We start from the raw sequence: 15,754 nt of genomic DNA on the forward strand, positions 1-15,754 counted from the left end.
CTCCTTAGATTACATTTGCGCTGCTTTACCCCAAGGGTATCTTTGTACTAATGCCGTCCATGTTTGTTGTTTTAGCTGACGATCCCGGGCCCTGCGCTGGCTGTCTTGTGCCACGGGTGCAGCAGGGAGGGAAGAGGGGAGAGCTGTGTGTGCCCCTCCCCGAGGACTGCACGGGTCTCTGGGCGCGCTGAGCGGGCGCACAGCCAAGGAGCTGAGGCACACGCACATCCTCGGTCGAGGATGCTCAGGGCACACGGCGCTGCCCAGCTGCCGGTGTCACGGTGTGCCTGGCGCCTTCCCGCGTGGTTCGCTCCTTTCCCAAAGCCGACCCTTGCGGCGGAGCCCCCCGGCCCGTCCTGGGGTGCGGGCACCCGCCGCGTCCCTGCATACAAGCGGTGCCGTCACGGCGTCAGTATTTTATCGCCGGGCGGGGGGAGAGAAAAAACAGCTTCGTCTTCGGGCGGCAACGTGCTCGGTGTCACATCATGTCACAAGCACCGCGGCTCCCGGTCGGAATCCGCCACCGGACCCCAGACTGGGCTCTGGGGCTGGATTTTACCGTCTCCACCCCCGGGGCCGGGGGTCCGCCCAGGCGCGGCGCGGGGGGCGGCTTTGTCTGGCGCGGCGGCGGCGCAGCCCGTCGGGCCGGTGGGCGCAGCCCGTCGGGGCGCTCGCAGCGGGGCCGGGGGCAGCCGCGCCGCCGCCCGGTGCCGCTCCCGGTACCGCCGGGCTTCCGGGTGCCGGGCTCCCGGGGCGCCGCCGCCTCCGGCTCCTCCATGTTTGTTGTCGGCAGCGCTGTCCAGCCGCCGCCGCTGCGCTCCCGCAAGGTGCGGGGCTGCGCGGGCGGGGCCGGGCGGGGGCGCCCGCACTCAGGCGGGCGGGGGCGGGCGGGGCCGGTGGGCGCTGGGGGCGGCCTGACGCGGCCGCGGGGCGGCCCGTGGGCCGGCGCCGCCGTGATTTGCTGCGCGGCGCGGCGAGCGGCGGCGGCGGCGATGAGAGCGGGCAGTGCGAACTGCCGGAGCAGCCGCCGGCCGCCGTGAGTGCGGGCGAGGGGGGGCGGCACCGCGACCCCCGCGACCCCCGCCCCGGGACCGCCGTGGGGCCGGGGCTCCGCCGCTTCGCCGCGCACCTGATGGGACCGCGCTGCCCCCCCGGGACGGGGCGGCCGGAGCAGGAGCCGGGCGGCGGCGGGGGATGCGCACCTTCCTCTCCCTTCCCTCCCTCGCTTTTCCCGGCCGGCGGTAGCGGGGACGCGGCTCCGGCAGCCGCGGATCCGCCGCGCAGCGCGGAAACTTTTGGGCGAGTCGCTGCTGGGCTGCGGGCTAACTTCCCTCTCCCCGATCCCTTCTCTTCCCCACTCCCTTCTACTCTCTGCTCCCTTCTCACTTCTCCTCTCCTTTCTCTCCCCGGCTTTTCTTTCTCCCCCTCCTTTTTTCTCTTTTTTCCCCCTTTTCTCTCTCTTTCGTCTCTTCCCTCCCCTCTCCCCCTTTCCCGCTCCACTCTGCTCCTCTCCCCCTCCGCCTTTTGTTTTCGCAGATAGTCGGCACACAAAGCTGGTCCCAGATTTGAGCGACGGCGAGACACCCTGATGTGCGAGCCTGGGGCGCGCCATGGATCTGACTAAGATGGGGCTGATCCAGCTGCAGAACCCCTGCCACCCCACCGGGCTGCTGCACAAAGCCAACCAGATGCGCCTGGCGGGGACGCTGTGCGACGTGGTCATCATGGTGGACAGCCAGGAGTTCCATGCGCACCGGACCGTGCTGGCCTGCACCAGCAAGATGTTTGAGATCCTCTTCCACCGCAACAGCCAGCACTACACCCTGGACTTCCTCTCGCCAAAGACATTCCAGCAGATCCTGGAGTACGCGTACACCGCCACCCTACAAGCCAAGGTCGAGGACCTGGATGACCTGCTCTATGCTGCTGAGATCCTGGAAATAGAGTACCTGGAGGAGCAGTGCCTGAAGATCCTGGAGACTATACAGGCTTCTGAGGACAATGACACCGAGGTCGCCATGGCTGATGGAGGTGCCACCACCACCGCTGAGGAGGAGGAGGAGAGGAAGTCGAGGTACATCAAGGGCCTCTTCATCTCCAAGCCCACTGGTGAGGAGGGTGGCTATGCTGGCATGGCCAGCCAGAGTCTGCCAGCAGCCACAGTGGAGCAGAGCCCCTCTGCCTCCGCATCCTACTGCTCCCTCTCTTCCATGAGCCCCACCAAGGCGGCGGTGGACAGCTTGATGACCATCGGGCAGTCACTGCTGCAGGGTGCCCTGCCACCCAGTGTCCCCGAGGACTCACGCTCTGCCACCACCCGCCGCCCCTCCAGCCTCGCTGAAGTCAAAACTGAAGCTATGCAGGTGGATGAGGCCTCCAGTCATGACAGTCCCCGGACAGCCGAGCCCGGTGCCTCCAGTGGGGAGAAGCCTGACGAGAAGGGCAAGGAAGGACCTGGCACCCCGACCCGCAGCAGTGTCATCACCAGTGCCCGTGAACTGCACTACACCCGTGAGGAGGGTGCAGAGCCACCCCCTGATCCCGGCCAGGGGCTGCCGCTGGGGCCGGAGCCGTCCGCCGCTGCCCCGGGAGAGAAGCCCTTGGGCATCTACTCACTGCTGCCGAACCACAAGACTGAGCCGGTGCTCGGCGTGCCGCCCACGGTGGCATCTGCCCTGCATGTGCAGCCGGCCCTGGCTGTCTCCATGGACTTCAGCGCCTATGGCGGGCTGCTGCCCCAGGGCTTCATCCAGCGGGAGCTGTTCAGCAAGCTGGGGGAGCTGGCAGCCGGCATGAAGACAGAGAGCAGAGCCCTGGGTGAGCAGTGCAGCGTGTGTGGGGCAGAGCTACCGGACAACGAGACCCTCGAGCAGCACAGGTGAGTGCCGAGGCCGTGCTGCACCGGGCAGCCAGGATCTCGCCAGAGGGTTTCGCTGTCTGTTTGAGTATCGTGTGCTCTGGTGCAAAGTTTCCATCATGAGCCCCAAAACTTGTGGAGTAGCATTCTCAGAGGGATGGCTGTTGCAGCTCCCCCAGATCTGGCGACTGTGCCAGAAGGTTCCTTCCAGTGAGTGCTGGTTGGAGACAGCCCGGATGAGCTGGGGCCGTCGGTGTTTCCTGCGAGCATAAACCCCACCAGTTTCCGTGGCTGGCGTCAACCAAGCAGCTCACAGTTGCTGCCCTTTGAGTTTAGGGATCTGCGTGTGGAGAGATGCGGTGGGGACAGGCAGCACTCGCCCACTCTCTTGAGAGCCGGTCTCTCCTGTGCCAGTACCGGGGCACGCCAGCACGGGCAGTGGTGGCAACATGTGGTGACCTGCCAGCCTGGGGGGGTTTGTGCTGCTCAGCTTCCCGGTTTATGAACCATTTACACTTGGCACAAAGTGGCGCGGGGGTCAGGCTGGGTAACGCCGGGGCGAGCGCAGAGGGCTCGGGTGCCGCAGAGCCGCGGGTCTGTCCGTGCGGGGAAGGGCAAGGGCTGAACCCCCAAGGGCTGCGGCTGCGGCTCCGGGGGTCCCCTGCTCAGGCCGGGGGATGTGTGTGCTCAGTCCCAGCCCGCAGCCTGGGGCTCGCTGCTGCCTGGGAGCGTGGTGGTGGCTGCTGACACGTGAGCTCAGCGCTCCGCTGCTTACTGCCCGCTGGTCGTGGCTCAGGGACCGGGGCTTGTTCCCTGATTTGGCTGGGGAAGGGAGCCACGGTAATTACCACACCAAAATCGGCGTCGCCAGTTAAATCCCATGGCTCTGAACGTGCTTCGGTGAGCGCTGCTCTGGCCCCGGTGCGGCTGCAGCCCCGCGACAGGACAGCGGCGTCCTGCCTAGGGAAGGCATCACCGGCATGGTGCCGTAGCTTCTCCCTGCCTCCCCTGGCAGCGCACCCTGTCAGATTTTTAATGAATCAACAGGTTAATGAGTGCTTATGCACGTCAGGCGCTGCAGGGCCGGTGCCGGTGCCGGCAGGCTCCTCCGGCGGGGCAGGATAGCTGCTGCCGGCGGGGAGGGATAGCTGCTGCCGGCGGGGCAGGATAGCTGCTGCCGGAGGGGCAGGATAGCTGCTGCCGGCGGGGAGGGATAGCTGCTGCCGGCGGGGCAGGATAGCTGCTGCCGGCGGGGCAGGATAGCTGCTGCCGGCAGGGAGGGATAGCTGCTGCCGGCGGGGCAGGATAGCTGCTGCCGGCGGGGAGGGATAGCTGCTGCCGGCAGGGAGGGATAGCTGCTGCCGGCGGGGCAGGATAGCAGCTGGCGGCGGGGAGGGATAGCTGCTGCCGGCGGGGAGGGATAGCTGCTGCCGGCAGGGAGGGATAGCTGCTGCCGGCGGGGAGGGATAGCTGCTGCCGGCGGGGCAGGATAGCTGCTGCCGGCGGGGCAGGATAGCTGCTGCCGGCGGGGAGGGATAGCTGCTGGCGGCTGCCGGAGCCGTGGCTGCCCGTACGCTCAGCCCGAGCGCTCCGGGTGCAGGGCGGCAGCTGCCGAGCCGGGATCCTCAGCCCTGCGGGGCTGCCAGCATCGCCCTTCGCTGTGCCGCACGGACCCTGCGGGGAGCAGCCTTCACCCCTTGAGGGTCCTCGGCTCCGTGTGGGTGCACAGCCGCTTTGGGCTTTGTTTCCCCCTCCCGCGAGTGGGAGAGCTGGGGCTGGCGTTGGTTACGTCCCCGAAGCCGCCTCGGCCGTGCGGTGATGCAGACCGAACGTCACCGGGAGAGCTGCAGTGAGGGCTCAGGGAGAATTTTAACGTGCCTTTCTGCCACGGTCTCAAGGCTCTCCCTTTGCCCCTGCAAGCCCAGAGCAGCAGTTGCTGTGGCCGCGGTGGAGGGCGATGCCGGGGCTGTCCGGAGGCTCCTGTCGCCAGCCGTGAATCTGTCCAGGGCGAGGGAGAGCCGGTCACATCCTTCCCGTGTGCTCCTGAGATGAGGGAGCGTGGCCCAGCTGTCCAGCACGGCAGCCCCTCTTTCACAGCGCCTTCCCGGGCTCAGCTTGTTTTGACAGCCACGGCTGCAGGCATAGCTTATTTCTCACTTATTCACGATCCTTAGGGTGAGGCTGGGCACACGCCGTGCTCCGCGGGGCTCGGAGTCTGCCTGGAGCACGGAGCTTAGCACTCGCCCCTGCCAGCAGAGCCTTAAAGGCAGTTGCTGAAGCCAGCACCAAACTCTGTTTGCCTCTTCTTGCTTTCAGACCAATTACCTGGCCCTGGCAAACTTTGCAGGGTTAGCCAAATCCTTTGAGCCGTGTTTAAACTGATCTGTAGGACCGTCCATGTTGAAAGGCATTGGGTAACAGTCCAATGAACTCACTCCCCGGCCCCCATAGTCTAAATCCCAGGCGGTTCGTGTGTAGACAGGGTCTCATGTGGCTTTTTTATAGTGTTTGCTTTCTAATACGTTGTGAGAATTACCATTTGGGGAGGATTTGTGGGATCCTATTGTATTCATGGAGCTGTTAAGCAGCATCTGCGCTGGGTTGGGATCTGCAGCTCTCTGCCGGAGCAGCTCTGGTGGCAGCTGCACCGTGCTGGCTCCGGGCTCCTCTTCACTCCGCTGCCTGGTGCTGAGGGGCCCTGGGGATGTGCACCCTGCGCTGGGCTCTGGGCACCACCTCCCCAACCGGCTGCAGGGGGGGCAGGATGTGCCAGGGGCACCACGGAGTCACTCGCTGACTTTCGCTGACCTCTTTCTGCCTGCACTCGCTGCTGTGGTTTTGCTTTCCGACCCTGATGCGAGGCGCAGAAGCCAAATCAGAGCCGTTCCCAGCTGTGGTGAGCTGGGGGGCAGGGAGCAGGGGTGGGGGTACCTCACTGTTCCATGGGTATTTGGCTGCCAGTGTGACAGCTTACACGTGCCGAGCCCCAGCAGGGGACAGAGCCCAAACCCAGCACCAATGCCGCTCGTTCCGCGGGGAGCTCAGTGAGCCAGCGTGTGCCGAGCCTGTTTGCAGAGCACAGGCAGCCCATGCATATGGCAGGGCTGTTTGTTTACACACACATGCCTATAGAAGTGTAAACATATATGTTTATAGTCTTGGAGTCTTCTGAGTGTTGTTCCTGTCTTCATTAGTATGGGAAGCACGTGCAGGAAAAAGGAGAGCAGAGGGTTGGCCTGGCCTCGGCAAGCACGGGGGGCCACTGGCCCTGGGTGACAGACAGTGCCCGAGGGACAGTCATCTGCCCTGGCCCAGTGTGGTAACACGGCTCCGTGGCCTCGTGGCAGCATTGTCTGTGCCGTGTCATACCCAGGGGCACTGAGCTGTGACCTTTGTGGGGCCAAGTGGCCACAAGCCTTGGCGCTGCTTCTGGTCGGGGTTTTCAGGTCCCTGAACCCACCGGCTGCTGCATGATCCATTTTTTTTCTCCCTTACCAAGCTTATGATTTTGACTAATTGAGTGTAGATTGAGTCGTCGAGTGTTTAATTTTTTTTATAAAAGATTTCCTTCTGGGTTCAGCAAAGTTCAGACTTAATCTAATGTTAGTATTGATCGTCGCTTCTAATTGCAGACAAAAAAGCCATAGTTCAGCGGCCCTTTTGGGGGCTGTTTTGTGAAGGAAAACCTCCAAGCTGCAAGGCAAGAGCTGTGCTGAGCTGCCAACTGAGCCTGGCATAATTTGTCATCGGGAAGTTAAATAACTTAAAACTTTAAAAAAATTAAAGCATGTCTTTATAAAGTGATAGCAACTGGGAAGGCTGCCAGTGGGGATGTGATCCCATACGCTTCATTTATGGCACAGTCGAGGATCCCAAGCCGATGCTGCCCGGGAATTCACCCTCCACAGCGATGCGGCTGCTGGCAGCACGTGTGGCAGTGCGAGATGGAGATGCTGGTCTGGAAAGCAAAAGTGTTTTCATGGTGATGGTGTCATGAGGCCGATGGAGGCCAGTGGTGTGTGAATGCTCCTCGTGGGGCGATTTTGGGTGCAGGGTGCTTGTCCTCACTGTCATATGGGGGGATGTACCTTGGGGAAAGCTTCCACGCCAACTGTCAGGTCTGTTATGCGTTTTGAGGTTGCATGGCCGAGCTGTCAGCTAAAGATGTGTTTGTGCCAGTGGAGGATTTAAGGACGGGGTAAGGAGGCTCACTCTGCCCCAGTGGCTGCTGTCCAGCCACTGTACCCCAAACTCCAGATTTGTGCCCTCTTTTCCCATTTAAGTCAGAAAAGTAGTGGATCTGTCTCTCTGCTATGAGCAGTACCAGTGTTCAGGGCCAGGCACCGATGCTCCCATCAGTCTGAAATGCTCCTGCTTGGGAAAACTGCAGTTTCCCATCTGGATCCAGCCTTTGGCTCTTCCTCTGGCAGCCTCACCTCCCCTCTCTCCACCTGGATTAGCTGAGCGTTGTACTGCTAATGCCATTAGGCACGTTGGCACTGCTCGGCATGTCACAGTGAGAAACAGATGCAGTGTACCATTAAAGCAATAAACGTGATAAATCGGATCCCAAGTGCTTTGTGAGATGTTATTAGTGTTAATTTCAGTAGCCGAATACAGTAGTTGGTTTTTATTTTATTTTAAGCATTTGTCAATTTATGTTCCATTGCAATTTAAACTTTAAAAAAAAGGAGGAAAAATGGAAAGCGGGGTGGGGAGGGAAGGAAAGGCCGGGACAGCAGCCCCCCAAACTCTGCCCATGATTACTTCCAGAGTTGGAGGATGACCTGGCAGCTCTTGTTTCTTGCTGATGGGCCTTATTAGCGGCACCTGGCATCATAAGGGGCTAATGGAAACCAGCGTTCCCGGCTGCCGGGCCGCGGTGCAGGGCAGCCGGGCGAGGAAGCTCTTATTAGCTTTATGGGCAGGGGGACGTGCCCCGCTCAGGAAATGAATGTTGCAGCTAAGGTCCACAGCGCTGACCCCGAGCGTGTAACCTGTGAGCGCTGGCCGAGACCCCGCGCAGGATGCTTGGGATTTCGGGGGCTCTCTGGTTCTTGTCATGGGCAGAGGGGGAATACAACGTGGTATGTTGCAGCCTTGAACTTTTGATTTATTCAGTGGGTGACTTAACCATTTCCATACTCAGCTCTAAGTGTGGAGGGAGAAAAGCCCTCTTTGGCTTCCACATTATTCCATCCATTATTCTGCATCAGTTTAGTTATGCAAGCACTACATTTGAAATTGAAGCTCTGAGGCTCCCATCAGAAAACACCTATTTCTGTGTATTTGTTTGTTTATTTGTTTGTTTCCCTCTGCCCAGTGAAACTCTGGTTTCTGCTGGCCGTGATGCCTGGTGCTTCTGACACCTTGCAAAGGGACATCCAGGGGTGTGATGGGGTCATTGCCTGCTCTCTGCCTTCCCCAGCACTGTTCAGTTCCCAGGGACCAGGACCCCACTGGCTGTAGGGCTGGGACTCCAATGCATGAAACCTGTTGCATTGAGGACACTCGGGTGGCTTTTCCCCAGAGCTGGCTGTTGCTGCAACAGCTCGATGAGATTTGCAGAGCATCCGCAGTCCTCGTTACACCTCACACAGTGATGTTGGTTAAAATGCCTTTACAGCTGTACAAAGGGCCTCTCAGAGAGCCTGTGCTGGTTCAGGGGTGACTGTCCACCCTTTCTTCCTTTCCCTGGAGCATGGGAGTGGTGCAGAGCAGCCTGGGCTGTTGGTGACAGAGCATTCCCGCAGCGTTCCCTGCTTCTGCGGGATGTTGGTTCTATAGTTACACCAGTCTGTAAATCTGTTTTCCTTGGATAGAGTAAAATGATCTGCATTTTCCTTTTTGCCTGCAATTAGCAAGATTTTTCTTTTATTCTTCCCCTACCCCCCTTGACAGCTTCAAGAGAGGCTTTAAATGAGTAATTACTAAATATTTCCCGGCAGCCAAACACGGGGCCATGGCATCTCCTGTTGCAAAAGTGAAAAATATTTCTGTTTGCAGTTAATTTTAGTGGCAGGCAGATCATGTTAACTGGGTGTAATTGCTTCCAGATATGGCAGAGGGTTTTGTGTGTTGGGATGAAGGGTCTGGTAAGTGCTCACTTCCTGTGTAAATTAGCCTATTCCATTCATTCCTCCTCACCCAGCAGTCCTGGCTTGTGTCACTCTGCCGGTGAGGGGTTCTTCTCCCCTGCCTGGCTCAGCACTTTATGGTGGGATCAGTCCTTTGCAGAGCATCACTCCCTCCTTTGCTGGAAGGGATCTGCATCCTGCTCTGCAGCTGGTGACCCGGACAGAGCTTGGCATTCACCCTGGCCCTGGTAGAGTTTGGTGGTGTGACAGGTACCAGCTGAAACAGGGAGGGTGGCACAAAGGGAATTTCAGACAGGATATCATATGAGCAGTAGAGAAAGGTGCTTGCATCCTTTGGAATAAATGCAGACATGGCAGGGGAGTCTGCGTGTGGCTGGGCACCTTTTAACATGGGCTGATGAGTTTCCAGTGCAGTTGTGACATCTCCTTTTGTTCCCAGGCTGAAGCCCACTTGCTGAGCCCTGCTGTGGGGTGTTCAGAATATCACCTGTGTGTCTGCTCTGAAAAATCTTTATGCAGGCTGAACAACTTGGATTCGGTTTGGAACACTCTGGTTCGCGTTGGCAGTGCTCTGGGTAACTTCTGTGCTGACAGCAGAGCAGCAGCTACCTTTGGAAGAGTACAGGTGCTGTTGGACCACGTCATTCTCAAAGGAGGTCGATTCCTCTATTTGGCAAGAGGTCACTCTGCATCTGAAGGAGGGAGCATTGCCCTAAAATCAGGGTTGCGGGAGCGAGCCTTTGTGGCCCAGGCTCACACGCTGGCCAGGGGCCAGGGCCGCCCGGATCATTTTCGCTGTAGTGTTCTTAACTGATTTTAAGTAGATTATGGTTGGATACGCGCCCTGCTGTGCTGGTTCAGGTTTCCATCGGCCTTCGTAGTCTCATTGCTGTTTTATTGGCACGTTGTTTAGCAAACAAACCGGCAATGTGTGATTGAGGAAAAGCTTCTCCACGTAGGCACGAGCGCTGCAAGGCACGCAAAGCCCGGCCAGAGCCGCCCGCCCGCCATAAATCAGCGTTAAACGCCCTGCTTTGTTGCGGTGTCAGCGCGGGAGATGCGCTGGTTATCGCGTGTATCAGCCGGGCTGATAACCCCTGCTCTGCTCAGCGCTCAGCCAGGAGCGGCCGGCTCGCCGCAGCGGGGACAGCTCTGGCTGCCGGCACGGCCGATGCTGCGCCGCGCACACCAGCAGCAACCTGCGCACCCCCTGCTTGAGAAAATACACCTTCATCCAGCTGCGGCTTGTGGGGGGAGGAAGGTGCTCTGTAAAGAAGGGAAACGTCAACTGAGCATAAAAACAAAGAGGAACTCAAAAAACCCATGGTGCCAAGCACCATCCCATTTCCATTGCCAGCGGCGGGCTTCAAAAGACGCGGTTGGGGTACGTGGGAACGTGTTTTAGTGGTGGGTTTGGCAGTGCTGGGAGAACGGTTGGTCTCGATGCCTCAGACATCTTTCCCAGCCTTTGTGATTCCCAAACACCGACCCTGCCAGAGTTCAAGGAGTGTTTGGACAATGCTCTCAGGCACATGGTGGGGTTTTTGGGGCCGTCCTGTGCAGTGCCCGTAGTTGAATGTTGATGATCCTTTCGGGTTCAGGATAATCTGTGATTTCCACACCAGGTACTGCAGCATTTACAACCCTCATGTGGTTTTCTGCTCCATCATAACTACTGAATGTGCTTTTATGCTTTTGCCACTGAGTCTGGGGATGGTGCTGGACTCCACATGCTTTGTCCTTGGTCACCTTCCCTCATTCTCATCGCCATGCAGTATTTATAGTAAATCATATTAGAAAGGAGTGCTAAAGAGGAAGCATGATTCATCCTGCTTGAAACCACCACTGACATAAATAAAGGCAAAGCGCTTACTACGTGTTTTTTATTATGGTATTTAGGGACAGGTTGTACTAATTTTGGCATGCACAGAGTAAACCCGGGAAGGCTATGACTCCAAGAAATCCAGTTTCACCACAGCACAGGCTGTGTTTTTAAAAAACTCAACCAAAACCAAGCCGGCCTTCTTGAAAGTGCATGTGCATGGCAGCACAAGGCTTTTGGGACGGCTTTTTGGGACCCCACACCTCGCTGGCACCGGCACACCGAGCCCCTGGCAGCACGTGCTGGCCACTGGGCCACAGCGTCGGGGTGGGTGGCCCCTCTCTGCCCCTCAGCACGGCACTCAGAACCAAAACCCTCTGGATCTCCCACCCGCCTGCCCCCCTCCAGGGCGTTCTGCTGTTTTTACCAGGAATTAGGTGATTTCCTCTTCTCTTTCTTCCTTCCCCCTGTTCTTAGAAAAGATCCCAAATGCAGAGCACAGGGCACTCCTGCAAATCAGAGCAGTGACCAGAGGCGCCTGTCACACGTGGTGACACACAGGCTCTGCCCACACTGCCTTTGCCTTCTCTTGCACATGTGTTGCCTTGGTGGGAACCAGCTTGTGCAATGAAACTGGCAGAAAACCTGCTTCCCTGTAGCAGGAATCATCTTAGGAGCATTTTGACTTGGATGAAAACCTTCCAGTGGAAGAAAAGTGAAAAGTAGTTGGTTTTGCTTCCCAGGTTCCTGTCTTCTCCTTGGGTGAGGGATGGGGCAATGCTATCCTGACTTTGCTATGCCTCCCCCGGCCTTTCAGTTCCTCATCACCCTAGCTGAAGGGCAGCATTTGGTTGGGGATTTCTTGGGGAATTTGGGGTTTGCATTTCTGGGGCTGTGGGGAAGATTGCATGTAGGGCAGGGCTGTAGGAAAGGGTGTTGTGGTGGGAACTGGGTCACTGGCAGCTCCCAGCCTGCAGGGTGCTGAGTCAGCAGTACCTGAGAGTGGGGCAGCACTGGGGCTGCCAGGGGATGCCCCCGGACCTGCCTGTGGGATTCCCCCAGCCCAGTCCTGCCCACGGATCTGGGGAGGAACACTGACATCTCGGGATGCAGAGGCAAGCGCTTGTATTGATTTCTGGCTTCTCTGACCCTTTAGCTGGAGGCAGCTCTTCCCTCAGCGCTGAACCAAATGTAACTCAAAGCATTGCAGAAATGTTTATCATCCTTCCCTTGCAGTAGTGAGCACGGCCCAGTGCATTATTGAGCAGGGTGGGATCTGTGGCAGGCTGCCCTGGAGCAGGGGCCATGACCAGCCAGCACGTGGGTGGTGGGAGCAGGGCCTCCAGTTGTGTGCTAAGGATGCAGGCATCACTGGCAGGAGAGCTTGTACTGGACCTTGCACTGGAGAGAGACCCATCCAGCTCTGCCTGGCCAGAAGATGGGAAGAGGATGGCAGAAGAGGGGACCATGGTGCTGGGGGGCTGACTGAGATGGGCATCTCCCGATGACACTCAAGGCTCGGCTGCCACCGGCAGCTGCACCGCATCCTCCTCTGGCTGGAGGTGGAGAGCAGCTCGCTCCCTAATTAGCACCTTTGTTGCTAAGTGAGGGAAGCGGCCGTGCATGGCGAGCTTCCTGCCAGCGATCCGAGTGTCGAGGAGGGGACCTTCCATCGCCACCATGTGCGGTGCTGCGGAGTGCAGCCACAGGGACCGAGGGGCCAGAGCCGGGATGCTCACAGCCCTCCTGCCCTGGGGGAGTGTGATCCTGGCAGTATGATCCTGGGAATGTGTGTGTGATCCTGGGAATGTGATCCTGGCAGTGTGATCCTGGCAGTGTGATCCTGGGAGTGTGTGTGTGCTCCAGGGACAGTGTGTGTGCTCCTGGCAGTGTGTGTGTGCTCCAGGGACAGTATTTGTGCTCCTGGCAGTGTCCTCCAGGGACAGTGTGCTGCAGGCAGCGTGGCTCTGCTGCTCCACACGCTCCAGGCACCTCAGCAAGGTGCTGCTTTACCGTGGGCCTGTGACAGTCACCTCCAGGTGCCACCGCTGTCACGGGCTGCACCGAGGGTTGCTGCTGAGGCAGCCCTTCTGCTCCACTCTGCAGCGAGTGTATTTTCAATTACCTCCGGTCACCTCTCACACGGAGTCTGCCCTGGCTGGCTGGGTCAGACATGAGTTAGCTGCAAGTGTCACCGTGTTAAAGGGAATAACCGTGTCGTCTTCGAAGGGATGGTAACGATGGATGTTAATGCCTATGGAATGACAGCCCGTGGCAGCACTCGTTAAACAAGACTCCATTTGGATTGCCAAATCCCTTTGATTCTTCCTGCATTATCTTCTGCCTCATCCTGGCTCTGTATCCTGCTGCTGGGACTTTATTTTATAGGATCTGTAACGTTTGGGGCTGTTCTGCGTGGCAGTGGTCGATGTGCTCTCCCCACCATCCTCCTCCTCCTCACCTTGTTTAGAGCACTCTTCAGAGTGCTCTTCAGCAGTCAACAGAGAACCATTTGGTGGCTGGAGCATGTGGGGGCTCCCGGCCTCCAGACATGTTTTGCAGCCAGAATATCCCATGTTTAGGGGTGTTTGTTGGAAAACCCATAATATTTCTACTAACGAGTGATGGCTTTGTCATTTTCAGCATCTGTTGCTGGTGACATTCCCCTGTGTGTATAAACTTTGCCTTTTCCTTAGTAAATAATGCCAGGGAAATGAGGGTGAAAAGCATCATGATTGTCTGGGCACAGAGATGGGGCTGTCTCTGCACAACTGCCCTTCCCAGCCCGGCTCTGGAGTGGCCAGGCAGTCCCAAAAGGATGTGCAGAGCAGCCTGGATGCAGCCCCAGCTGCTGACAATTCCAGCACACTGAGCTGCCCATGGGAAGGACCAGCTGGGGAGCAGGAATGGTGCTGATTTTCACCCAACATATTTTTGTTCTTGCAAGAGCCAATTTGAAATCTGTTTAACTTTTCAGTGCCCTGTACCCCTTTAAACATTACCCCTTTAAACGTTTCCAGTGTGTTCTCACTGATGGGTTACCTTTTCCTTCCCCTTGGGCTATAATTAGTGTCCTTTACACAGAATTGCCTTAGAATTGGATTTGAAGAAGATAAGAATCAAATTACCAGTATTTATCTTGTAAATTCCGAAAGTTCTACCGAGAGGCACCATACAAGAAGGATTTTTAAAATATCGTGCCCTGAAAACACCAACCTCCCATGGATCCCAGGATTCTCCTGAGGGTCACATCTGCAAAATACCTTGGGAGGCAGGGCAGGGCCAGGAGGGAGACAGGATGGTACTTTCCCCACCAAAACCCTGCTGCTGGTCTGGGGGTACAGCTTGCTGGCAAAACCTTCCCTGGGAGGTGAAGGTGCTGAGGCAGGACAAGCATCCCCGCTCCCCGTGGGTGACTGGATGCAGGGTGGGAGCATTATCTCAGGCTGGGCTTTGGTCTTGGCTTTCATGTCTGGTCTCATCCAAGCTGGAGAGGAAGAGCCCTTGAAATGCCACCTCTCTCCCACTTTTCCAGGCTCTCACCTGGGGTCCCTCCCTACTCTGACAGGCAGTTCTCAGATGATGAGGCAAGTTGAGCACCAGAAGTGGATGGAGGTAATTTTGGTGGGCTCTGTTTTGACAGAAATTAAGCATTTGAATTTAAATGAAGGAGGTGGAGAGCCTGGGCAGCTAAGACCATATTTTCATAGCATAAACAGTTGTAGAAGAAGATTAATGGCATCTGTATAAACACTCCATCGAAGCAGCAGCGAGGGGCTGGGTTTTTTTTTTAATAGTTAGAAAATACTAACGATGTCTGGAGGCAGGAGACACTGTACTTCCCTCCTGCTCACACCTTCCACCTCCTTGGCCATCCCACAGTAAATATTCCAGCCACCCTCAGCCCCACTCTCCCTTCTCGCAGTAAATTACATATTAAAGTAGCCTGGTAACTGAGCACTGGTTGCTGCGCGATAAGCTCTGGGAAATCGATATGTTTGCCATGTGCCTGCTTGTTTATGACACCTGCCTGCCGAGCAGTTGAGCAATGCTCGGCGGGCCCGGGCTGCACTCACGGGAGGGGCTGCAGCAGCACCGAAGGATTTTCTTGCTCCCCGAGCGAGATATTGCCAGAGCTGCCTGGCAGCATCCTGTCAGCAGGGTAAAATAACAGCAGCGATGATCTTTGCTGATGCAGAGCACGGGGAGGCAGGTGGGATCAGAGTGTGGGTCACAGCTTCATCCATTTTTGGGGCTTCTCCCAGCCCCTCCAAAGGTTTGTGCTCTGCTTCTATTTGCCACCTCCATGGGTAGGTGTGGCAGCGGAGCCCAGGAGTTTAAACACACATTTTGTGCACCAGGGGCAGGGAGGCAGCTGCCATCTCCAGAGCCCTGTGCCCTGAGCCACGCAGGGGCCCCGCATTCCCCAGCTGTGCAGAGAACCCACTGGCCACATCCCAGTGCTTGGGGTGGGCCCCAACCCCTCCATCTGCGAGCAGCCACCCCTAGCTCAGCTCAGCTCACGAGCGGGGATAGCCCTGACTTGAGAAAACCCTTCCCCTGGACTTCTCAGCCCAAGAGTTTGGGTGCATTGCCTGTGCAAGGGTGGGTGCCTGCTCACGTTCCACAAGCACCAGTGGGGCTTTGGGGTGGGAGCAGGCATTTTTTTTCTGAAATCCCAGCTCAGCAAACTGCAGTAATTGACCTTTTGACCCAGATATGAAGTTGGAAGGTAAAAGATACAGCTTGCAAGTTTTTTATAAAACTGTTGACCTCTCACAAGATTAACTCAGAGATAATGGTAATTATCAACAGCTTATGGTGGATCCAATCAATGGTGAACATTACCTCCTGCCTAAAACTGAAGGTCGGTGTTTTACTGCAGTGGAGATAACTGCCACGGGTGTTCACACCACCATCAGCCAGTAAAACATCCCTGTGCAGAGGAAATCCCTGAATGGAGCATGTGTGGTTCCT

At 57.5% G+C, this 15,754-nt stretch overlaps 1 protein-coding gene across 6 annotated transcripts in view; it reads left to right on the forward strand.

The window, feature by feature from the left end:
* Positions 1–673: 673 nt before the first annotated feature.
* The window catches only part of ZBTB16 (zinc finger and BTB domain containing 16), a 54,298-nt gene continuing 39,217 nt past the window's right edge, over positions 674–15,754 (forward strand). For 2 of the 6 annotated variants that reach the window (XM_058857100.1, XM_058857101.1), the window contains exons 1-2: positions 674–827; positions 1,537–2,878. In XM_058857100.1, the coding sequence (XP_058713083.1) occupies positions 1,611–2,878 (1,268 nt within the window). In that variant the 5' untranslated portion in view covers positions 674–827; positions 1,537–1,610. Of the gene's footprint in view, positions 828–898; positions 1,037–1,536; positions 2,879–15,754 lie in introns of those variants that run through there. The other 4 variants (XM_058857096.1, XM_058857099.1, XM_058857097.1 and 1 more) reach the window with 4 other exon arrangements.

This window comes from Poecile atricapillus, chromosome 25, assembly GCF_030490865.1.
Source record: "Poecile atricapillus isolate bPoeAtr1 chromosome 25, bPoeAtr1.hap1, whole genome shotgun sequence".
In the NCBI taxonomy this organism is placed as follows: Eukaryota; Metazoa; Chordata; class Aves; order Passeriformes; family Paridae; genus Poecile; species Poecile atricapillus.